Source organism: Peromyscus californicus, unplaced genomic scaffold, assembly GCF_007827085.1.
Source record: "Peromyscus californicus insignis strain IS unplaced genomic scaffold, ASM782708v3 Scaffold_20__1_contigs__length_68692818, whole genome shotgun sequence".
Taxonomy (NCBI): Eukaryota; Metazoa; Chordata; class Mammalia; order Rodentia; family Cricetidae; genus Peromyscus; species Peromyscus californicus.
In genome coordinates, this window is record NW_026294503.1 from 54,150,504 (window position 1) to 54,174,440 (window position 23,937).

General features: G+C 50.2%; 3 protein-coding genes across 9 annotated transcripts; 1 reads left to right on the plus strand and 2 right to left on the minus strand.

Moving 5' to 3' along the window:
• The first annotated feature begins 203 nt into the window (after positions 1–203).
• On the plus strand, positions 204–19,176 carry Ncaph2 (non-SMC condensin II complex subunit H2). Of its 7 annotated transcripts, none has more exons than XM_052748649.1 (21): positions 204–422; positions 5,679–5,780; positions 8,592–8,647; positions 8,767–8,851; positions 8,929–8,997; positions 9,088–9,167; positions 9,254–9,399; positions 9,754–9,837; positions 10,461–10,558; positions 15,957–16,028; positions 16,248–16,314; positions 16,445–16,552; positions 16,637–16,690; positions 16,850–16,920; positions 16,997–17,090; positions 17,269–17,340; positions 17,448–17,503; positions 17,584–17,685; positions 17,786–17,935; positions 18,003–18,171; positions 19,064–19,176. In XM_052748649.1, the coding sequence occupies exons 1-20, from the start codon at positions 315–317 to the stop codon at positions 18,141–18,143; spliced, it is 1,815 nt and encodes a 604-aa protein (XP_052604609.1). In that variant the 5' UTR covers positions 204–314; the 3' UTR covers positions 18,144–18,171; positions 19,064–19,176. The 7 variants fall into 7 exon arrangements, with proteins under 7 accessions (XP_052604609.1, XP_052604610.1, XP_052604608.1 ...); XM_052748650.1 differs by lacking the exon at positions 19,064–19,176 and adding an exon at positions 18,598–18,710; XM_052748648.1 differs by lacking the exon at positions 19,064–19,176 and having other exon boundaries at positions 18,003–18,277.
• Positions 18,332–20,326, minus strand: LOC128116951 (protein SCO2 homolog, mitochondrial). The gene is made up of 2 exons (XM_052748655.1): positions 20,149–20,326; positions 18,332–19,166 (listed from the first exon to the last, which is right to left on the minus strand). Exon 2 carries the CDS (start codon positions 19,151–19,153, stop codon positions 18,377–18,379), a length of 777 nt encoding a protein of 258 aa, XP_052604615.1. The 5' UTR covers positions 19,154–19,166; positions 20,149–20,326; the 3' UTR covers positions 18,332–18,376.
• Positions 19,966–23,822, minus strand: Tymp (thymidine phosphorylase). Its single transcript, XM_052748657.1, has 9 exons — positions 23,107–23,822; positions 22,766–22,968; positions 22,235–22,333; positions 21,742–21,871; positions 21,504–21,622; positions 20,802–20,964; positions 20,465–20,695; positions 20,209–20,349; positions 19,966–20,123 (listed from the first exon to the last, which is right to left on the minus strand). The coding sequence occupies exons 1-9, from the start codon at positions 23,366–23,368 to the stop codon at positions 19,966–19,968; spliced, it is 1,506 nt and encodes a 501-aa protein (XP_052604617.1). The 5' UTR covers positions 23,369–23,822.
• Positions 23,823–23,937: the final 115 nt, after the last annotated feature.

Sequence of the window (23,937 nt, forward strand, 5' to 3'; positions counted from 1 at the left end):
ACCCAGTGCCAAGGAACTCACCGCTAACTGGCCCAGAAACTTAGTCTCAGCGGGTCCTCCGGGGCCCGCCCCGGACGCCTGACCACGCCCCTCGCCGTAGGCCCCGCCCCGTAAGGTCCGCCTCTTTCCCTCGTGCGCCTTCCTTCCACTTTGAAACTGGGGGCCCGCGTTACGTCATAGGTGTGCGCGCCGCGTCCGTGCACGTACTTCCTGGGCGGGAACACCAAAATGGCGCCAGAGCCAGTGGCGGGTTGAGCCTGCTGGCCCTATCCGGAGCCAGTGTACGGTCCCGGGCCTCTAGTCCCTTTCTGGACATGGAGGATGTGGAGGTGCGCTTCGCTCACCTCTTGCAGCCCATCCGGGACCTCACTAAGAACTGGGAGGTGGACGTAGCGGCACAGCTGGGCGAGTATCTGGAGGAGGTGAGGGCGGCGGGGGAATGGCACGAGCCTGGGGACCCAGGCGTCACTGCCACCCCCGCCTCCAGGTCTGTAGCCGTCTGGTGTTTTGTCCTCAGTTTCTCGGCTTTTTTTTTTTTTTTCCTCCCCCAACTCCAGCCTGCCTCTCAAAACTTTCTTCAGTCAGGTTCTCCTGGAGCTGTCATTTTCGGGTCTCTACCCGTTAACGAGCTGTGAAATCGATTTGGTTGGATGATAACCTTTTTCTTCAATAAATACATTGTTTCTGCTTTCTTTTCGGGGTGCAGTACATTGGGAAGCATCACTTTCGTTTTCCTTTTTTGGGGGGTGCTTGGGATTTAACCTAGGGCTTTGTACGAGCTTGGCGAGCGCTCTACCACTGAGCTTTTTTTTTTTTTTTTCTTAAATCCTTTTTTTCTTCTTAAGACAGGCCTTAAACTGGAATCTTCCTGCCTCAGTCTCTCAATTATTTGCGAGTACTAATCGACCCTACTATGCCTGGACTCTTGACTGTATTTGAGAGCTCTGGATCCCGAAGGGAAAGGGATTTCGTATTTTAGACCTCAAGCTCCGCCCATGTCTCTTCCCTGGTGTGTCGTGACGCACCCATACCCGGGGCTCTTAACTTGAGCCAGCTTTGTCCCGGAGGGTCCGCCCCTAGTGTGTGGCCCTGCCCCTCGCTGTAATCTAGCCTATCAGCATTTCACGCCTCCATTTTTAGCAGCAGTGTCTAGGTCTCTTCAGGCTCTGTCTGCTCCATTTCTGCATTTTCACTCCTCAGCCCAACACAATCGGATTCCACTACTGAATAATTAACAGATCTCTTGTGTGGAACGGTAGTGGTTTTTATCTCACAAAATCCAAAAGATGCTCGAAATGTCCTGTAATTCAGTTGGGGAGCATTTGTTTGTCTGACAAATTCCTTTTTGAAACAGTACTATTAGGATTTCTATTTCACCGCTTCGTTTTTCTCTCCTAAGTGTTGAGGTTCCCGGCGTGGAGCTTTCTTTCCCTTAAAAACAGAAAATCTTGCGTGATTTAAAATACGGGTTTTCAACTCCATGTCGTGGGATACACCCATACCGCTACTACTTGTAAGCTGTTCCAATGTTGCCTCCAAATCTGTTTGTTCTCGAAACTCTCTTGGCATTTTCTGGGATGTTACATGAGCCCTTGGGGTTTTATTTAAAGTGAAGCTTTTGATTTTTGGTTCAATTTCTAGTCCTGTTTTGGTAAAGAGTTTTACTGTTCAACTAAAGATGGAAATTAAGAGATGTAATAAGGCTTCATATCCCACACCAAGTTGACCTATGAATTCTGTCAGTTATACTGCCAGAGTATCACATTATGTCTGGTCTAGGCCTATTAAACCTAGATATTTAAGACCTTCTCATCCAAGTTCCTAGATTGGACATCATCCAGTAGCTAGAGCTAGTGTGAGTCTTAAAAATTTAAATGAGCTTGGCCATGGCGCATGCCTTTAATCCCAGCACTCGGGAGGTAGAGGCAGGCAGATCTCTGAGTTTGAGGCCAGTCTGGGCTACGGAGTGAGATCCAGGACAGGCACCAAAACTACACAGAGAAACCCTGTCTCGAAAAAAAAAAAAAAAAAGAGAGAGAGAGAGAGAGAGAGAGAGAGAGGGCTGGGAGTGCAGGAAACTGGAGAGATGGTTCATCAGTTAAGAGCACTGGTTGCTCTTCCAGAGGACTCAGGTTCAATTCCTTTTTTGTGTGGTGGGGGAGTTGAGATAGGGTTTTTCTGTGTAGCTTTGGAGCCTGTCCTGGAACTCACAGAGATCTGCCTGGCTCAGCCTCCTGGGTGCTGGGATTAAAGGAGTACGCCGCCACTGTCCAGCCTCCAGGTTCAATTCTAAGTGTCCACATGAGGGATCACAGCTGTCTGTAACTCCAGTTCCAGGGGATCCATTGCTTTCATTTGGCCTCAGTTGGCACCGAAAGTGGTGCACAGATACATGCAGGCAAAACACCCACAGAATTTTTTAGAAAATTAAAATCAGGGCTAGAGCGATGACTCTGATTAAGAGTACATGCTACTCTTGCAGAAGACCTGGGTTTGGTTCTCAGAACCTGAATGTAGCTCTACTTCCAGGGGTTCCAGGACCATCTTCCGGTTCCATGGACACCTGCAAGCACATGGCACACACACATAAATGCAAGCAAGGGCTGTGGTGGCGCACGCCTTTAATCCCAGCACTCGGGAGGCAGAGCCAGGCGGATCTCTGTGAGTTCGAGGCCAGCCTGGACTACCAAGTGAGTTCCAGGAAAGGCGCAAAGCTACACAGAGAAACCCTGTCTCAAAAAACCAAAAAAAAAAAAAAATAAATAAATGCAAGCAAACACACATCTTAGGAAAAAAAATTATAGTCAGTTTTAGTTTAAAGCCCTCAGGTTTTCATTGCATTCATTGCTTGGTAGTTTTAGCTTTACCCACGGATGTCCTGTACCTTATGTGCGTTTTTAAAATTTTCATTTTAATTTTCAAAATTAACATGATTATGTGGGGGTGGGGCATGCATACCAGTGTGCTTGTGGAGGTCTCTTCTTTCCTTCTACCACATAGATACTTAGTCATCAGGCTTCATGGCAAGCACATTTATCCACTGAGCTATCTCACTGCTCAAAGGCTGCATACATTGTAGGCAAGTGCTCGTTTGTTAAGCCACACCTCTAGGTGCTCTTCATGTTTTTTGAACAGTCAACCTATGGCATCCCATGCTTGTTCTTGGCTGAAGGGTATCTGTGATTTCTTGTCCTGTAAGTGACTGTTCTATTTATGACTAAGTCTTTTCATCCTTTAACTTTTTATTATTGTCTTTATTTATTTATCCATTTATTCATTCATTCATTCATTCACTCATTCATTCATATATTTTGTTTTTTTGAGAGGGGGTTTCTGTGTAATTCAGGCTGTCCTGGAACTCATTCTGTAGACCAGGCTGACCTCAAACTCGGAGAGATCTGCCTGCCTCTGCCTCCTGAGAGCTGGGGTTAAAGGCATGTGCCACCATGCCCAGCCCTGATCCTTTATGTCTGAAGTGTCAGTTAACCATTCTATCTAAAATAATTCTCTTTGTTATAACAATGTCACAAGGTATTCTTCAACTTGCTTGTTTGTGGTCTGTCTCCACCCTACAATGTAAATTCTAAAGGGGCAGAGACTGTGTGTATGATTTCTTCTGCTTTGTAAAATGCCTGACACATAGATGCAGGATAAATGCTTATTAAGTGAACATGGGCTCTGATGATTAACTTACACTGCACAGTTGGCTGAGGAATGCCAAGAACAGTGTTAAGAGGTCATACTGGCTGGGTAGAGGTAGTATATGCCTTTAATCCCAGCACTTGGGAGGCAGAGGCAGGCAAATTTCAGTGAGTTCGAGGTCAGCCTGGTCTACAGAGATACAGAGAGAATTCCAGGACAGCCACGGCTACACAGAGAAACCTTATCTCAAAAAAAGGAAAAAAAAAGAAAAAAAACCCACCAGTAGCACATAAAGCAAACAGTAATTTATGCTTTGAGATAGAATTTCTAGGGCTGGAGGGATGGCTCAGCAGTTAAAGGCTAGGCTTACAACCAAAAATATAAGAGATTGAATTTCTGCTTTCTAGGGAGAAATCCTAGATACCAAGTAGGAGGTATTAGGTGCCTACTTGGCCTAAGCACTGTTTCTTTGTGTTTTATATAAAGCAATGTAGTTTTTACAACAAAAACTGATAAAGTCACCAGAGAGATGAAATGATATGCTGGAAGTCACAACTGATAGTAGACAGAGCAGATCTGTTCCCCCCACTCCCTGTATCTGGGTGTTGTCATAAATGGGTGATAGAGGGGTTGGGGATTTAGCTCAGTGGTAGAGTGCTTGCCTAGCAAGCACAAGGCCCTGGGTTCGGTCCTCAGCTCTGGAAAATAAAAAAAAAAAATGGGTGATCGATTGGAAAGAAAAGGTTAGGATACTATGAAGACTTTGACTGAGGGACCTGATTTTATTTGAAGTAAAAGGAGTTGCCATGTCTGATAAGCTGAAAATTATGTAGAGGGGACGTTGTGCTTGCCTTAGTGGAAAGCATGAGAGTGCAGCTCACATGGGAAGTCCGGTAGCTGGAGGAGACTGTGGGTTTAAAGACCTCCTTTGGAAGCCTTGTTTAGAGTTTCAGATCTTTCCCTCCGAGTGGCAGAAGACCTGTAAAGAACATACGGAAGACGGGGTCGGGAGGAGCCTGGTTAGAGGTTAGGCTGGGCCAGAGCAGTAGTCGTGGGAGAGGAACATGGAAGTGGTAAGGGGCTGATCCTAGATTGAACGAACAGGTGAGCAAAAGAGGAGAGGAGCTGAGGTCCCTTCAGTTTCTGGGGAGGAGTAGGGGATGCTTGGAGTCCAGCATGACCTGTTCCTTTCACTCTTGTTTATAGAAATCTAGATCGTTGAATAAGACAGTTGGACATAGGTGTCTGGGCAGTAGGAAGAGTGTCTGTAAGATCTTGAGTTCAATCCCCAATACCTTGAGCATTTCTGTGCCGTATCTTGATTTTTTTTTTTTAGATCCCCAGTAGGTACCTGTAAATGGAACCTCAGAGCCTCAGGGAGAAAGTTATTCTGAGGACAGATTTGGCAATTGTTGACATGTGTGTGGATGGTTGCTTGCATATGATAGAAGGTGTTCATTGGTATAAAGAGCCAAAACACTGGCTAAGAGCCAAGGTTCACAGAGACCAAGGAGGGTTGCAGAGAGAGAACTACTTATGGCACTGTTTCCTCAATTTTCCAGTCAAAGGATAGAGAGTGCTGTATTTGTCTGTCTCCTTTCCTTCTCTTGGGGTAAAGGGTCTTTGTGCTGGAGTCTGTCCCAGTTGGTTTTGACCTGGGTGGGTACAATGTAAGGTGCTGGTGACAGCTGGTATGCAACTTTAGCCATCATGGTCAGTATCTTTGGGGACCTCTCTCTTCCAAAACACTTGGTCTCAAAGGATCCAGGAAGTAGGGGGAATCACAAAGATCTAGCTTTCCTCTAGAAATACCCAGAGGCAACTGGCAAAGTCTAGTAGACTTGGAGCTATGTTTGTGGGTGGTGGGTTGAGCTGCCCTGGAGGAAGTGAGCATAGCCTTCTGCCCTGGCATCTTGCTTTCTTTGATTCTGTCTCACTATGTAGCGTAGGTGGAACTTGAATCCTACTCAATGTCCCAACTGCTGGGATCATAGGCATGCCCACCGAGTCTAGCTTACTAATGTTTTCTCTTGCAGCTGGACCAGATCTGCATTTCTTTTGATGAAGGCAAAACCACTATGAACTTCATTGAGGCAGCACTGTTGATCCAGGGCTCAGCTTGTGTCTACAGTAAAAAGGTGGGTTCCACAGACTGCTGATCTTTGTGCTTTAGTGTTGAGTGTGAGTAACACTATTGGCTTCTTCTGGGCCAGCAATGGTGTACATCTATCTGTAGCCTGCTTTCACTGTGGCTCACACTTATGATTCCTTCACAGTTTTCAATACCAAAGAAAAACTGGAGTTTATTTTTTGCTTTTTTGAGACACATCTCATGCATCCCAGGCTGATCTTGAACATTATGTCTACCTGAGGAAGATGACCTTGAACTTCTGACCCGTTTGCTTCTACCTCCTGGAGTGCTAGTATGACAGGTGTCAATCACCGTGTCTAATTTTTGCAGTCCTGTGGCAGGGGTTGGGGTGGGGTGGGGGGTGGTGCTTCATGTATGCTAGGTGAATGCTTCACCAACAAAACCATATTCCCAACCTGCTTGTTTCTGAGGCAGGATTTTATTAGCAGACTGGCCTTGAGCTTGCTCTTAGCTGAGGCTTGCCTTGAACTCCCTGCCTTTGCCTCTTAAGTGTTTGGATAATAGGCATGTTCTACAATGCGTCCAGGTAAATTTGAGTTTAAAATGGCACTACCAGGAGGTGATGGTTCAGTTGGCAAAAGTCTGCTGTATGAACATGAGGACCTGAGTTCGGATCCTCGGCACCCGCATAAACCAGGTGTAACCCTAGCAGTATGGTGCGGGAGACTTATGGAGCCCTGGAGCTCACTAGCCAGCCAGCCTAGCTTACCAGTGGTCTTTCAGGTCCAGCCTGAAAATAAGGTAGAGGGCAGTCGGGGAAGAGATCTGAGGTTAACCTATAGCTTCCTTAACCATTTGTACAATGTCCATGTGCATCTGCACACATTTGTACACACCCCCATACAAACACATAATAGACAACACAATGTACACAATGGTATGGCTAAGCTAGAGGTGTAATTCAATTGTATAGCGCTCATCTAGCATACAGGAGGCCCTGGTTGTCATCCCTAGCACCAAATGCTAGTAAATGACAGTAAATAAAATGACCAGGAAGAGAGGGTCGGGTGTGCTGTGGGCTCTGTTGTCCCTCATGTACATAATTATCTGTAGCTCAGGCACAGTGTGTATAAGCTCTACTTTCCTTGCCTTCCACATGTGGATACTATGCAGTTGTGCTACGTCATCATTTAGAAAAACTTCAGGTCTCACCCTATGGTGAGTGAGACCTTTGGTTCTGTGGAGGAGACCAACAAGAAGCAAATGAAAGATCTGTCAGGCAGGCCCACATGGCTTACGTTTGGCAGGGCCACCAGAGACTCGGAGCACCCTCCTGTGAATGGAGTAGTAGAGCTAGGAGGAGGAGCTGCAGCTGGCCTGGGGCACTGGGCAGAAGGACAGTGGGGACCATGTGTGAGCATTCTGGGTCTGAAGCAGAGTGGGCACCCATCGTGACATGGCCATGACCTGTGTCAAGGAGGCTGTGCTTGTAGATGTATGGAGTATGGGACAGAGGAGAAGTAGAAACCTCAACTGTCAAAAGTAATTTCTGAAGAGACTGGTTTGACTTGAGAATTATTATTATTATTGTTGTTGTTGTTGTTATATATGTGTGTCTGTGCGTGTATGTGCCCAGGAATGTGTAACTCTGGAGTTAATGTCTACGTCTTTACTTGTTCTCTCTCCACTTTTATTTTTTGAGTCAGGGTCTCACCTGAAGCTCAAACTGGTTTGTTTCGCTGGCTGACCGGTGAACTTCAGGGCTTCTTCTATCTCTGCTACCTCAGCCTTCCCCAAGACTGGGCTTACAAGCGTGCACTGCCATGTTTGGCTTTTTAACATGGATTCTGGGGATCCAAACTCAGATTCATGTGTTTGCATGTCAGGTACTTATGTGTGTGGGTGTATGCATTTGAGTGTAGGTACTCCCAGAGGCCCGAGGCAACTGATTTTCCTGGAGCTGGAGTTACAAGTGGTTGTGAATAGCTAATGATGGTGTGGGAACCAAGCTCAGGTCCTCTGAAAGAACAGCAAGCACTCTTAACTGCTGAGCCATCTCTCCAGCCCCAGAGAATTATTATTTTATTTTATGTGTATGAGTGCTTTATCTGCATGTTTTTACATGTACCATATGTGCTTGGTGACCTCAGAGGTAAGATTGCCTGGAACTGGAGTTATAGTTGTGAGCTGCCATCTGGATGCTAGGAACAGAACTGTCTCCGTTATTCTTCGACAAAGTCTAACTGAACCTGGAGCTTGCTGTTAGAGCTGGACTGGCTAGCCAGCAAATGCCCAGGATCTGCCTTCCCATCCCAGTGCTGGGGTTACAAATGCATGCCACCTACCCAACTTTTTCTATAAATGCTCAGGATCTGAGCATAGCAAGCATCTTACTCACTGAGCAGTTTATTCAGTCTGCTTGTTCATTTTTTAGACAGTAGCTTGGCATGTAGCCCAGGCTGGCCTTCAATCTAAGGTTCTCCTGCCTTAGCCTTTGCGTGCTGGAGCAGGCTTGTCAAGATTTATTTATTTATTTATCTATTTATTTATTTATTTGAGATGGGGTCTTATATTCTAACCCAGAACTTATTGTATAGCTTAGATTGGCATCAAACTCATGATAATCCTCCTGCTTCAGCCTCCTATGTGTTGAGGTTATAGGCATATGCCACCACTCTGGGTCGTGAGAATTTCGTAATAGTAGTAAAACTGGCTGGGCTTGACGGAGGTTTGGAAGTGATGGCCAGATGTTGATATGTACCAGTGTCTAATAAGAAAGGTTCTGGGGGGTGTTTGCAAGCACCATTTCAGATAGGCACCTCCTTTCCACGTCCTTACTGCTTGCTCTGGTTGCCAGGTGGAGTACCTCTACTCGCTGGTCTACCAGGCTCTTGATTTTATTTCTGGCAAGAGGTGAGTATTAGAAGTGAGCCAGGAGGAAGAGGCCTTTATCTTCTTAGCTGAGCCCTGCTTGCAGCTTGGGAGGTTCCTGAAGTCTCCCAGGATGCTCTTGGTGTGTTTTACTTTCTCAGGCGAGCCAAGCAGCTCTCTTTAGTACAGGAAGATGGGAGCAACAGAGCCGTCAACTCAGGAGCTCCCTACGAAACAGAGGATGAGGTGAGTTGGGGCATGTGGACTCTGCCCTGGGTGCTTGCCTGGCCCTGCTCCCATGAGTACTCTGCGTTCTCCTGCAGCTCCTGTCCCTGGATGACTTCCCTGACTCCCGGGCCAATGTGGATCTGAAAAATGACCAGGCATCCAGTGTGAGTGTCCTGGCCTTTGTGCGGTGGGGACAGCAGTCTTCTCAGTGTTACTCCGTGTAGAATTCAGAGCTCTTCCTCCCCCACCCTCAGGAGCTGCTTATCATACCCCTTCTGCCCATGGCCCTGGTGGCCCCTGATGAAGTGGAAAAGAACAACAGCCCCTTGTATAGGTATAACACTGTGCTAGCATGGGAAAGAAGGGCAGGAAGCCTGCCTGGGAAGGGTCTCTGTGGTAAGCCTGTTTTTGACCACACAGTTGTCAGGGTGAGGTCTTGGCCAGCCGGAAGGATTTCAGGATGAACACATGTACCCCCGGCCCCAGAGGTTCCTTTATGTTGGATCCAGTGGGAATGTGTCCTGTGGAGCCTCCAGATGTGTGCCCCATGCCAAGAAGCCTGAAAGGTAAGGCTTTGGAGGTGGGGGCTTAGTGGGAAGTAGATGAAGATCTTTTGGGAGACTACTGCTGGGTATCTTATGCCTGCCGTCTCTGGACTTAGAAGCTACCTCATACCACCAGCCTTTTCCACTGTGGATAGGTTGGCTCGAGCTATCCCTCATCTTTTTTTGTACCTTGATTACCAGCCAGCAAGGTCATAGCTTAGCTCAGTACTGGGGTCTGGTATCTGGTGGCCTCCTTAATCCCAGACTTGGGGCCTGCTGGGTTCTGCTTTCTGCTGGCAATCCAGAGAGGCTCCTTTGGTACCAGTGGGGACCGTCCACCGATGGGGCTGACCATGTCTAATATCTGTCTCCCAGATGGTGAGGATGTTGAGGAGCAGCCAATGGAAGTCTCTAGGAATGGGAGTCCTGTTCCTGTACTCTGCGTCTCCCAAGAGCCAGGTGAGAAGAGAGGATCAGGGAGGCAGCGCTAGGTGGAACTCCGACCTTGGATGCTCTCAGTTTCCTTAGCCTGTCTTGTTTGCTTCCTCTTTGTTGGCTTTTGGGAACAGGCTTAGTGGTAGCTTATGTTGGCTCTCTGTGCTGGGGTGCAATCATCAGTGAGATTTTTTTTCCTGGGTCTTCTCCATGTAAACATAAATGGTAACAAAAAGTACCTGGGCTGGGGCTGTAACTTGGAGCACTTGCCTAGCCATATACAAAGCCCAGGCCTTAGCCCACAGCATAAACAAACAAACAAACAAATAAACAAATGAGCAAGTACATGTACAAGGCCCAGGATTCAGCCCACAGCATAAACAAACAAACAAATAAATAAGCAAATATATAAATATTTGCCAAGAAATAAGGTAAACCAACCAAAGCATGCCAGTATGAGGACGAGACTATAAAGCCTTGTTCAGTTTTTCAAATGCTAAAGTGTTGTGAAGCTGAGAGGAGAGGCTGGCCTGTCCAGCTTTTCTAGGAGCTGGCTGTGAGCCTCCTGTATGGGTGCTCCACCTGCTGCCTGGCCTCCAGCCTCTTTAGGGCTAACTGGTTTCTTGGTTCCTGCCCAAACTTTCTAGATGGCCCTATGCTCAGTGGTGGAGATGAGGATGCAGAGGATGTAGCAGAACTCCCAGAGGTTGCTCCAGAGCCTGCAGAGCCCAGGACCTCACAGCAGGTGGGACACAGTGACCTGTAGAGCTCTACCTGTCAGCAGAGCAAACCCTGGTTCTGGGGCAGAATTAACATTCCATGGGGACCACAGTGCAGGGTCTTGGCTCCTGTATGTCACATTGATGTCCCATCACTCTAGTTTTGTGTGTCCTCTCAGGGAGTGTCTGCCCTGAAGCCTGCCCATCCTCCAGCCAGACTGTTGAATGTAGCTTCCACATCCTTTTCCTCCGTAAGCAGAAGGGCAGTTGCTCCTTGAGGATGAACTGATGTTCAAGGCTCTGAGCCCTGTGGAGCTCCCAGGCCCTGCGCTGTCAGCTGACCCCGAGCTCCATGCTGTCAGGCTGCCGTGAGAGAATGAGTGCAGAGGGCTTTGCTGCTGCCTCTTTCAGCCCCACGGGTGTACTCTATCGGGAGATGGTTAAGGAAGCCTCATTGAACAGAAGCTCTGAGGCTGGGGTTGTATTTGAATGCTGGAATTCTTGACTAGCCTATGGGAGGCCCTGAGTTTAATCCCCAGCATTGTGATATGAATACATTAAGAAACGAGGGGGCTATAGAGATGGCTCAGAGTGTGTACTGTTTTTGCAGACGGTCCAGGTTCATTCCCAGCCTCCACATCAGGCAACTGATAACCACCTGTAACTCCACTGGGGATCTGGTGTTTCCGCCTCCACAGACAGGCATCCGCACGCATATGTACATTGACTGCATCCCCACATACAGAGTTTTTAACTTGTAAAAAATTTTGTTTTGTTTTGTCTTGAGACAGGGTTTCTCTGTGTAGCCTTGCCTGTCATGGAACTCTCTCTGTAGACCAGGCTGGCCTCGAACTCACAGAGACCCGCCTGCCTCTGCCTCCTGAGGGCTGGAATTAATGTCGTGTGCCATCACCAACTGGCCTTTTTTTTTTTTAAATCCAGCCAGGCAGGGTCTTTCATGTTTAATGTAAGCATGAGGACCAGAGTTTGGATTCCCAGGAGCCCACATAATGTTGGGTAGGTGTGGCAGCCTGTCTGGAATTCCAGGCCTGGAAGGTAGAGACATGATACCCAGAGCAAGCTGGCTAGCAAGACTAAACATGAGGGTGAGCTTTGGCTTTGATCAGAGACTCTGCCTCACTGAATAAGGGAAAAGAGACTTGAGAATGATTCTGAACATCCACTTCAGCCTCCACATGCACCCATCCACGTGTGCAACCACACTCAAGCCCAAGACAAAGTTAGGTGATTATACACAGCACACACAGAAAAGGGGATTACTTCTTCCAAAACCACCTTTAGTATTTAGAAAGGAACATTAACATTTATGAATTCTGGGTGGATGTTAGAGTCTATTATTTTGGTTAGGTTTGGTTATTGGAGACAGGGTCTCATTTTATAGTCTAGGCTAATCCTGAACTTGTGATCCTTCTGTCTCAGCCTCCCAAGTGTTGGGACGAGTATGAGTCATCATGCCAGGTTATCATGTTCTCTCCTTGTTTATTTACTTACTTATATTTATGGTGCTAGGTATTGTACCCACTGTATTGTACATGCTAGGTAAGCACTCTCCTGTGGAGTTACACCTCCCAGCAATATTGTGGTTTTAAAGGAAAAATTTCCCTGATGACTGGTTCTCCTTAGGATTGTTTGTGTTTATATGTATATGGAGGTTAGAGGTCAACCTTGGGTTTCATTCCTCACAAGCTGTCCAACTTTTTTTTAAGATTCATTTTTATTAGCCGGTTGGTGGTGGCGCACACCTTTAATCCCAGCACTTGAGAGGCAGAGGTAGGTGAATCTCTAAGTTCAAGACCGACCTGGTCTATAGATGAGTTCTGGGACAGCTGGGACTACACAGAGAAACCCTGTCTTGGAGAAAAAAAACAAAACAAAACAAAAACCCACAGAAGATTCATTTTTATTTTATATGTATGTGTAAGTACCAATACATGCATGCATACATATCTGATGCCTGTGGAGGCCAGAAGAGGGTGTTGGATCCCTTGGAATTGGAGTTACAAATAGTTGTGAGCTACCTGGTAGGTGTTAGGAACCAAACTTGAGTCCTCTGCAAGAATAGCCAGTGCTCTTAACTGATGAACCATCTTGTCATTTCCCACCCTGTTGTCCAGGACTTTCTGGGATGACAAAGTTTTGTGTACTGAGCTTCTGCTCCTATCTGTGATTGAGACCAAAAGCCCAAAGGGACCGGTTGCTCAGGTTGCTTTTGCCACAGCCCAGCCATAGGCTTCTGAACTTAATAGTGTTCGGGAAGAGACAGGATGGTAGTGGGGCACACAGGATCTTAGCCTGCTCAAAAGCCTCGTGAGTCTTTCCCTCCTGATCCCACAGAACACTTTCCTGTGTTATACAGAGGACCCATTGTTTGTTTGCTCTCATCTCCTCCCAAGTACTTTAGCACCTTGCAAACTAGATTGTTCAGATCTGCCAAAGCCTCTCCTACTCCATAAAGATCCCACCAAAGGACTCAACAGAGCCACTAAATCCCCATACCAGCCTCAAGGTCACGCCTGTGAACACAGTTCTGTGTGGCCTGGGGAGGGTCAAGCACAACGCAGTCCCAGCTCTCATTGGAGAGGGCCTCTCCTTCCTCTGGAGAGGGCCTCTCCTTCCTCTGGAGAGGGCCTCTCCTTCCTCTGGAGAGGGCCTCTCCTTCCTCTGGAGAGGGCCTCTCCTTCCTGGGAATGTTGTCCATTCCCAGACAGTCGTGGGGACCGCAGACAGAGATGACCACGTGTTCCTAATGGCTCTGATAGGCCAGCCGACTGATTTCCTTTATATCTCAGGTTATGCAGCTTTTGCCTTGAGGGATGGGTAGTTCTCTTGCTCATATTCTGCATCCACAGCAGTCAGGCTGACCCCATCTGATTCCATGTCCCACAGCCTCACAAGCCGGGCTGTGACAGGCTCTGCCATTGCTTCTCAAAGGATTCCCCTCTTCCAGCGGTCTAAGTGCGGATTACCATAGTTTCTTGTACTAGGCCATAGTTAATACCTCCATCTGCATGCTGGTCACATACTTTTTCCTTTTTTGCTATTAAAGGTCAGACCCGAGGGGTACCTTCTATCACTTTTTATCATGTTCTCCTCCTCACTCTTATTATTCCCATGGGTTCCAAGTTCTTGGATTCCAGGAAGGGCTTTTGAACATGGATCTAATTTTTTATTTTCCTTTCAGCCTCTAAGCCCTAAGAAGTGGCAAGTCAAGGCCTCTGTCTCGTTCTCTCATTTATCTGACTTACTTGTCAGATCAGAGAGAGGCCAGCATGGAAGATGCTAACTGATCTCCCTTTATTGTTGCAATTTCTCCTGACACAAACAAGTTCCTGCTTGGCTGCCATCTCAGGCTCAGGTGCATTTCTTTTTTTTTTTTTTTTTTCGTTTTTTTGAGACAGGGTTTCTCTGTGTAGCTTTGCGCCTTTCCTGGAACTCACTTGGTAGTCCAGGCTGGCCTTGAACTCACAGAGATCCGCCTGGCTCTGCCTCCCAAGTGCTGGGATTAAAGGCGTGCGCCACCACCGCCCGGCTCAGGTGCATTTCTTACTACACACAGCGATGGCTAAGCAACCTCTTCCGCTGCTTGCCAATAACCTCTACCCTGGTGTGCTGTCAGAAACTGCAAAATTTCCTCTAAACGCTTTAGCTATTTTCAGGACATCTCCATAGTCATGTGGTGGACCCCACTTTATCAAGCAGGCATGCCACCCCATACCATATGGATGAAGACTGTTATCTGGAATTCCCTTCACAGATACTCAAAATCCTAATGGCTCAGCCTTAGTTGCATGTCTCACTGCCCATACATAGTAAGAACCACGTAATTGCTGCCATAGCAGGAAGACACTATTAGCCAGGTGGGGGCGCACGCCTTTAATCCTAGCACTTGGGAGGCAGAGGCAGGTGGATCTCTGAGTTTGGGGCTAACCTGGTTTACAAAGCGAGTTCTAGGACAACCAGGACTGTTACACAGAGAAACCCTGTCCCATCCCCCCCCCCCCCCCAAAAAAAAAAAAGAAAAAAAAGACACTGACACAGCACATGGGAAGGGACATCTGTATGGAAATTTCCCCATTCGTAGGCTGCTCGGCTTCAGTTAGATGACTTGCTACCCTGTACCTCCAGGACCATGCGCTTCTCTCCATTTCGTCTTTTGTTCTGTCCTGGCCCTGTTCTGGTGTCAGTCATGATGTGTGACATTCTCTTTTGGGGAGATGTGAACAAATGTCTGTTTACCCTAGATAGGGAACTGAAGACAGCTCAGCATGCAAATGGCATCAGAGTCCAACTTGGTGAGCCAATGCGAGCTTTACTGGGATTACTTAGAGGGATATGGGTGAGGTGGTGTTATATAGGAGCAGAAATGACACAGACACCCGCATCACCAAAGACCCATTCAAGCATATGTGGCAGCTCACAAAAGCTGGAAACCTGGAGCACACTGCACAACTTGAAGGCAGCTCAGCAGGTTGGAGAGAGTTTTTTGTTTTTTTTTCTGCCCCGAGACAGGGTTTCTCTGTGTAGCTTTGGAGCCTATCCTAGAACTCACTCTGTAGACCAGGCTGGCCTCGAACTCAACAGATATCTGCCTGCCTCTGCCTCCCGAGTGCTGGGATAAAGGCCTGCGCCACCACGCCCAGCTGGAGAGTGTCTTTTCCTTGTGACTCGGTTGGTCTCAGCCTCTTCCACGTAGCTTAGCTTGTGTGAGTCTTCTGTGAAGCTTGGGTAGTCTCTACTTCTAAGTCTTCTAAGTGGTCGGGCTGTTGGAGAATCTTCTCCGGAGTCTTTACTGTTTATGTACTCTTGGGAAAACAGGGGCCTAATGAATCTGATCAGTTTTAGGAACTTCCTGAAGCTATTTTGAGTTTACTTGATGAGTGTCCCTGCAGGATGAAGTATTTCACCTCATCTTAGAACAGCAGTTCTTAACCTGTAGGTTGTGACCCCTTTCGGGGTCTCATATCAAATATCAGATAGTTACATTATGATTCATAACTAGCAAAATTACAGTTATGAAGTAGCAATGAAACTTTGTGGTTGGGGTCACCACAGCATGAGGAACTGTGTGAAAGGGTAACAGCATTAGGAAGGCTGAGAACCACTGCCTTAGAACATCCTGTTGTATTTTTCTTTTCACATCCTGTGTCGTAGTTTTACTCTAAGAGGAAACTGTCCAACAACCCAAGTGAGCACCACCACACCCAGCTGACTATGTGAATGCTGGGGATTGAACTCGGGTGCCCATGCTTGCGGGTCAAGCACTTTGCCAACTTTTACTTTTGAGTCCCTAAGGGGGCCTTGAACCATGTTTTTGATATGAGCCTAAGCAGCATTTCTAGGATCTTGAGAGCCTTGGGTGGACAAGAGCCAGAAGAGGAAAGCCTATGGGTTATTTCTTTGCAGAGTGCCACCTTGCCAAAGAGGTACATGCTGCGGGAGCCACGAGGGGCCCAGGAGCCTGCCTCCCGGCTACAGGTGAGAGGTGCCCGGGCCCTGGCAGGGAGGGTATATTCAAGGGTATCTCTGTCCTGTCTTTACCCTGTTGCCCTTTAGACCCTTAATACTTCTTCCAGAAACTTAAGTCCTCTCCCATGTAGCCCTGGGCCTCTAATCCTGGGCAGTCCCCACTGTGTCAGCTCTGGTAGGGAGGGCTCATGCTCTATCCCTCCTCAGCTTCTGCTTGTGTTTGCTCAGGAGACCCCAGACCCCTGGCAGAGCCTGGACCCTTTTGACTCCTTGGACTCTAAGCTCTTCCAGAAAGGTCAGTAGGATGGTGGCACCTCATTCATGTTCCCCTGCCTGGAGCTACTGAGTTCTGAGGTAGTGGATTGGATGGGGCTCGGTATGCCCTTTCCTTGGCCACTCTGGATGCAGTCCCTCTCTGCCTCCAGGTAAGCCCTATTCTGTGCCCCCCTGTGTGGAAGAGGTTCCAGGACAGAAGCGCAAGAGGAAGTGTGCTACCAAGCTGCAGGACTTCCACCAGTGGTACCTGGCTGCCTGTGAGTGAGTGTGGCTGAGGTGGCACACGCTTTCGCCTGGGTGCCGTGATTTTGGCCTGGTTCTTGCTAACTGCTCTCTCACAGATGCCGACCATGCTGACAGCAGGAAGCCTCGGCGAAAGGGCCCAACCTTTGCAGGTGAGGTTGGCTCCTATGTACCTGTTCAGGGAAGATAGTCCTTAACCGCCTTCCCCAGCTCCACCCCCATCGTCCCTGCCAGGGTCACTGGAAGTCCTGGGTGGACAAATGGGAGCTTGGGCTGGATGGGGAAGCCCCTCATAAGGTCTTTTTCTGCAGACATGGAAGTGCTGTACTGGAAACATGTAAAAGAACAGCTCGAGACCCTTCAGAAGCTACAGAGACGTAAGGCAAGTACCCATAGTACTCAAGTCAGACCCCACAGGGCCTAGAAGTTGAGATACCTCACAGATATTCTCTGGACAGGTGACTGAGAGATGGCTGCCCAGTGCCAAGGAGGATCTGTGGCCTGTAGAGGAGGAACGCTTGGAAGATTCCCTAGAAGACCTAGGGGTAGGAGGTAGGTGCCATTTGATGTGGGGTGGGTGGGGGTTGGAGGTAGGTGCCATTTGATGTGGGGTGGGTGGGGGTTGGGGGTAGGTGCCATTTGATGTGAGGTGGGTGAGGGTCAGGGGTTGGTGCTCTCAGTACCTGCTGCTGTCTGAGCAGCTGCTTCTGGTCACTTCTCCATGTCTCAGCAGACGACTTTCTAGAACCTGAAGAGTATGCAGAGCCTGAGGGGGTGATGCCTGGGGAAGCTGCTGACCTAGGTAGGTCTGGATTGGGGGCAGCTGAGATGAGCTGAGAGAGCAAGAGCTGCAGGAGGGGAGAGTGTATAGCCCCATAGCTGCAGCGGCTCATGGTTGGGCCTTTCCAGATGCAGAGGCTATGCCCGAGTCCCTGAGATATGAGGAGCTGGTCCGAAGAAATGTGGTAAGCCTGGGTAACAGGTGGGAGTAGCGGGGCATCCTGGGCTCTTACGTGCAAGGAAGAACCCACTGGTCCTTCCGTAGGAACTCTTCATTGCCACCTCCCAGAAGTTTGTCCAGGAGACAGAGCTGAGCCAGCGCATCAGGGACTGGGAAGATTCCATCCAGCCCCTGCTCCAGGAGCAGGTGAGGCATGCTGCTTGGTACTGTAACCGCCTACCACCAGTTTGGGGTTTGTTCAGAGCTGTCTCTCCACTTGAAGCTAACATGTCCTTTCCCTGTGCAGGAGCAGCATGTGCCCTTTGATATCCACACCTATGGGGACCAGTTGGTCTCACGGTTTCCCCAGCTCAATGAGTGGTGTCCCTTTGCAGAGCTTGTAGCTGGGCAGCCTGCTTTTGAGGTGTGCCGCTCCATGCTGGCCTCCTTGCAACTGGTGAGTGGCCTGGGACACATGGGATGGGGAAACACCCCTGGACTCTGCTGATGCCTCGTCTCCACAGGCTAATGACTATACGGTGGAGATCACCCAGCAGCCAGGACTGGAGGCAGCTGTGGACACCATGTCTCTGAGACTGCTCACACACCAACGAGCCCATACCCGCTTCCAGACCTATGCTGCCCCCTCCATGGCCCAGCCTTGAGTGGAGAGCACTGAGGCAGGGGTGGAAGGTAGTGTATACCTGGAAATCTTGTGCCCTTAGTGTGCTGTGGGGCCATTTACTCCAGTGCTGCTTCCTGGCTGGCCTAGCCTAATAAAGTGGCGTTGCTACCCCTACCTGTTCACCTAACAAACCATTTAAATGGGCTGCGGGTAGACAGCACACACATATAGATTAAGTACATTCATTTATTGGCAGGGCCTAGGTAGCATAGTTCAGGGCAGGATGCTACGGAAGGCAGCTATGTGCTTACGTACACTCTCTACAATCTGCTCTGCTGACCTGCTCCGCCCATAGTAGTCTGTGAAGAGACCATCTGGGTTGAGCAAGTAAATGGCAATGGAATGGTCCACAATATAGTCCTGGTCCTCGTCCTTGGGACCAGCGCTGTAGTACACACGGTAGTTGTGACTAGCCTGGGCCACCTGTTCTTTAGAACCCGTCAGACCCAGCAGCCTTGGGTGGAAGTCCTGCACATACCGGGCCATGGCTGCTACGTCATCCCGCTCTGGGTCCACAGAGATGAAGACGGGCTGCACCGGAGGCAGATCAGGCTCTGCCTCCAGCTTCTGTACCACCTTAACCAGCTTTTCCAGCTCATCGGGGCAGATATCAGGGCAGTGAGTGAAGCCAAAGTACATCAGTACCCACTGGCCTCGGAAGTCAGCTTTGCATCGAGGCTGGCCTTTGTGGTCCAGTAGGCTGAAGTCACCCTGACCCACAGCAGCCTGGCGCAGGGCTTCGGTCCGTTGCTGTTGGCGCCACTGCTCCTTCTCAGCTCTTGCTGCCAGCCAGGCCCAGCCCAGCCCAGCCCCAAACAGGGCAGTGATCAGCAGCCTAGTTCTTAGCCCAGGGCCTTGGGGCTGGCCCTGCCCTGACAAGTGTCGGGACTTTACATACAGAGTTTCACTTCCTGGGATCCCAAGAAGGACTCGAGGTTTGAACTGAGAGAGCCTGGGCCAAGCTTTGGGCCCTAGAGCCAGTAGCACCATGGACCTGAAGCTTCTGGAAAAGAACGGAGATGCCAGAAGTCAGAAAAGAACAGACAAGGAAGGTGCCTGGGCCTCCACTGCTGGAGAAATTCAGCACCCCACATCCAAGCAGCTTAGCCAGCTGTCTGCATGGGCTCATCTGAACTCAGAACTGTTCCACCTCAAGCCTTAAGCTTCAGCTTAGGCAACACCAAATGTCCATAGATGGCTTGCTCCACACCTGTCACTCCTAGTTCTTTAACTAGGGAGCCTCAGCTTCATTACCGCAGTCTATGGATAACCTGCACCTCAACTGCCAGGCTTCCCTCTGATGCCTGGAAGCATTCAGAATATGCTTTGCCTGGGCACCAGAGCACGTGTGTCTATTTACAATAAATCTTTTTAAAAGGAAGGATGTCAACACTCTGGTTTACCACCTTAAAGGGGTAATCCTTTCTAGCCTCAGGGGCCACTACAGGGTGATCTGGGGCTCAGTAGAAAACCAGTGCCACCAATATCACAAAGCCCAGCCCATTCATGCTCAGGGCACCATGGGCCCGTCTGTCCCTAAGCTGGCCCCTGACACCACCCCGAGAAGATAGGATTGGTAAATATTCATAATACACCCCTTCTGTGCGCCCCAGCATCCGCACCTCACACTGGCAGGTCTCTAGCTCACTGCAACGCAGTGGATGAGGCAGCAGCATTACCCTCATAGACAAATCGCGGAGGTCACGTGTTCACCGTGTCCCATCCACCCAGGCCCGCCCCTAGTGTGGGGGGTGCTTGCTCAACTTCGGGACCCCCCCTACCTGCCTACGGTGGGGTCGGATTTAGGGCTGTGCGAAGGTCGGTGGGAGGACTAGTTCAGCGAAGGGCGAAGGGGCCTTGAAGGGTGCGCGGTCCGACAGCACGAGCGCCCCCTGTAGAGCGCGGCGCTGCTGGCCGCTGAGCGCGGGGCCGTCCAGGTGTACGCGGAGCCAGGGTGTACCTGCACGAACGACGGAAGCGGTTACCTAGGTCACAGCGGGCGACCGGGAGTGTGGGAGTGGTTCCGGGTTCCGGACGGCGCTCACCGCGGTACAGCCACTGACCCACGTCGACCAGCAGCTCGGCACCCACTCCCGGCCTGATCGGCTGCCCCGCTCGGCTGCGTCCGGCCCCGAGCTCGTGAAGCACACGGGCCAGCGGCAACGCCAGGACGTGCTCCACGGTGCCTAAGGGAGAAGACGGTCGCTGAGGATCGGCGGGCGGACGCACGAGGGCAGGACCGGGAAAGAAAAGACGCGGAGAGGAAGTGGGTGGGGCCTGGCCGGGGATATCCGGTCTCACCGTCTGCCGGTGCGAGCAGCTCCTCTTGTTCTCTGGCGTGGGGCAGCAGCTGGCGGCGTTGCGTGGGGCTCCCGGAGCACAGTGCTCTGGCTAGGCCGGGGTCCACGCCCTGCGCCGACAGCATCAGCTGGAAGCGGTGCAGCGCAGAGCCGTCATCCAACGCCGCGGCCACTCGGGCGGCGCCCTGGTCTTGGGTTTCCGCCTGTCCGCTAAGCCAAAGGATGGCGCCCCCTGCTGGCGGGAGGGACGGAGCCCAGAAGCTGCAGAAGCTGCAGAAGCTGCAGGGGTTGAGAGCTCCTGGCATGCAGATAGGTGGTCTTAACCCCAGCCCTCTCACCTAGCCTAATGACCAGGTCCCGGAGGTCCGGCGGCCCCGCACCATCCAGACAAAGCAATGCTTCTTCCACTTCCAGGGTATGACCCACGCTGCGGCCCAGAGGGTCATCCATGGCGGTCAGGGCTGCTGCGACCCGCAGCCCCAGGCCCACTCCTGTGCTAACCTGGGGAGGCACTACTCAGTGTCCAGCTGGCATTACCAAATTCCATGCCTGCTGCACCTGGGTTAAGATGTCAGGAAAGGTTTGGGATGGAGATCAGAAACCAACACTGCCAGGTGGTGGTGGTGATGGAATGGTCTTGTGATTCATCCTAAGTGCGGGGGCTCTGTGCAGGATTTCCCCAGCCCAAGCTCAGGACAGCCTTGATTAGATAGGGTAGGAGGGCTGGGAAGGGGGATTGCCAGTTGGTTCTACCCGGATTATTGAGTGGGCAGAGGCAAGGATATGGCAGAAGGTGAGGTTCACATCCCTTCACAGAAAGGCCACAGAGGCCCAGCGGTGGTGGCCCATGCCTTTAATCCCAGCACTTGGGAGGCAGAGGCAGGCGGATCTCTGTGAGTTCGAGGCCAGCCTGGTCTCCAGAGCGAGATCCAGGACAGCCAAAGTTACACAGAGAAACCCTGTGTCTCAAAACCAACCAACCAAACAAACAAACAAACAAAAAAGGAAAGAAAGGCCACAGAGGCCCAGCACGGGCTCACCAACGTCTTTGCCAGCTCTCGGGCCTGCTCCTGGTCTGGGAAGACTGCAGCCCCCCCAAACTTAACATCCACCACCAGAGTGGAGAGTCCCTCCACGACCTTCTTACTGAGGATTGATGCTGTGGAGAACAGAAACATCATCCCCAGGGTATGATACCTGGGGACAGAAGGGGTTGCCTCTGTGATAAAGGTGGCAGTGCCTAGTGGATTGTATGTCAGGGTACCCATATCAGGTCACCTGTAATGAGTGGTATACTGTCCACAGTAGCTGTCACATCTCGGGCAGCATACAGGATTCCATCAGCAGGGACCAGCTTCTCACTCTGGCCAACAATACAGCAGCCCACTTCCTCCAGTAAGAGCAGTATCTGTTCAGACATCTGCAGTGTGACCTCTGAGGAAGGACCCTCTCACTGGCCCTGACCACTGACCCCAGACAAAGTTCAAAACATGGCCCAAGAGTGTCAATAATCTCTGATGACTGACCTGCCTGATTAGTTATAATACATTAATGATTAGCAGCTCGTTGGTGTTTTCTACCCATTCCCGAGTAATGATCCTGATCAAAGTTCTCTTGATGACTCCGGCCTATCTACAACCAACAACCTTTAGAGAAGTCAGCACGCTCACTAGTGACCCAGATAAATAACCTATCTGTTGATCGTCCTGTGATTCTGGCCAGTGATTCTCCCTCAACCCAGATCAATGGTAGATTAGTGGCCCACCTGTACCTGCTCTGGGCTCTGGGTGACATTGAACCCAGGAATAGACTCCAGCTTATCCAGTGTGCCCCCTGTGTGCCCCAGACCACGTCCGCTGATCATTGGCACCTGGTGGATAGGAATACTGACTTTTCCTGCACCATTTCCCCTATCCCATTTTATCTCTCCACTAGTAAGAACTTCAGCTAAAATTACTTTTTAAGCAGTTGTAATATTTTCAAATATTTTAAACAGTTCATGTTGGTGCCCAATTGCTGGAAAGGAAATAAACTGTACTTGGTGGGGAGCAGTTTGCCAGTAGGGTAAGAGGCTGGCACTCATGTGTCTGGGACCCAAGTTCAAGGGACAAGAAGAGAAAGACCCAGTTCTTCCTCTGAGGGTCCTGTTAGGTACAGAGGCAGCAGTATTCCATGGTGAAACTTGGTTGGTATTGGGGGATAGGACAACCCTGGGTTTTGTCTTTAAGAGCTTTGAGCCAGGCTTGAGGGTAGGAAGTGCCTGCATGTGGGTCAGAGACTTGTAGAGGTGGCAATCACTAACCTTGCAGCCACATGCAGCCAGGGCAGGTGCCAGAACCAGGCTGACCTTGTCACCCACACCTCCTGTGGAGTGTTTATCCACAAGCTGCTGGTGCCAGGCCTTGGGCCACTCCAGTTGCTGCCCAGAGTCTGCCAGGGCCTGAGTCAGCACAGATGTCTCCTCTAGGTCCATGCCCTGCAGCCGAATGGCCATCAGCATAGCCCCTAAGTATGGACATATGAGTGAGGTGTTCCACAGAGCATGGGTTTTCTGGGGCCTGTGATGGTGATGGGGTATTGTGGATCCTTGAGGTGCATATGGGGCAGTTAGGGGTCAAGGTTCAATTAGGGCTTGCCACACACCGATTTGTGTGTCCTGTGCACTTCCATCCATCACTGCATGCACGAAGTCCCTGATGTCTGCCTCACTCAGATGCCCTCCATCTCGTTTCAGGCGGATCAGCTCAGGCAGCTGCTTGGGTTCCCCACTCCCTCCCCCTGAGACGGTACCAGCTGCCTCTGGGGTTAAGGGAGGTGGTATCCCTGGAGCTGCCATTGCTTCAGCCTGCAGGGGATATTGAGACACTGCTGGAATCTGCCTCCCTGTCCATGTCCCTGAAGCCATGGCCACTTGTCCCAGCCTTGCTCCTATATACGTTTCTAGTGCCCATCACTGACCCATGTCTTTCCTAACACCCGGCACCTTTCTCCCCCAAGTCTGGCTTCCATTTCTCGACCTCACAACTTGACCCCAGTCCAGTACCTACTCAGCTCAGGGGCCTTCACCAGTTTTCTGGATCTGGCCCGGTTCCGACCTGGCATCCCTCAGCCCGGCGTGAAGTTAGGTGCAGAGCAGACAAGTCACTGACAGGTAATTCAGGGACAGCGGGCAGATGGGGCGGTCCCGGTAGGCGGCACTTGTCAAGGTAAGGCCAATCACCACTTGAGCTGCTCCCTACATGCTACCTTGTGGCCAATTGAAGGTGTTTCCGGGACCTTAAGGGCCAGGAGATCGTGGCTCCGGACCAGAGACCATTCTACCCAGTTCTCTGGGGTCGCGATATCTATGGGTCCCGGGCACTGCTACCCTGTCTGGTCGTTAGATTCAGACACTCCCTAAGTTCAGACGCCACTGAGGCTATGGACGCTCGCACTCACCTCGTCCTCCCCCATCCCCTCACCCCTTGCCCGACC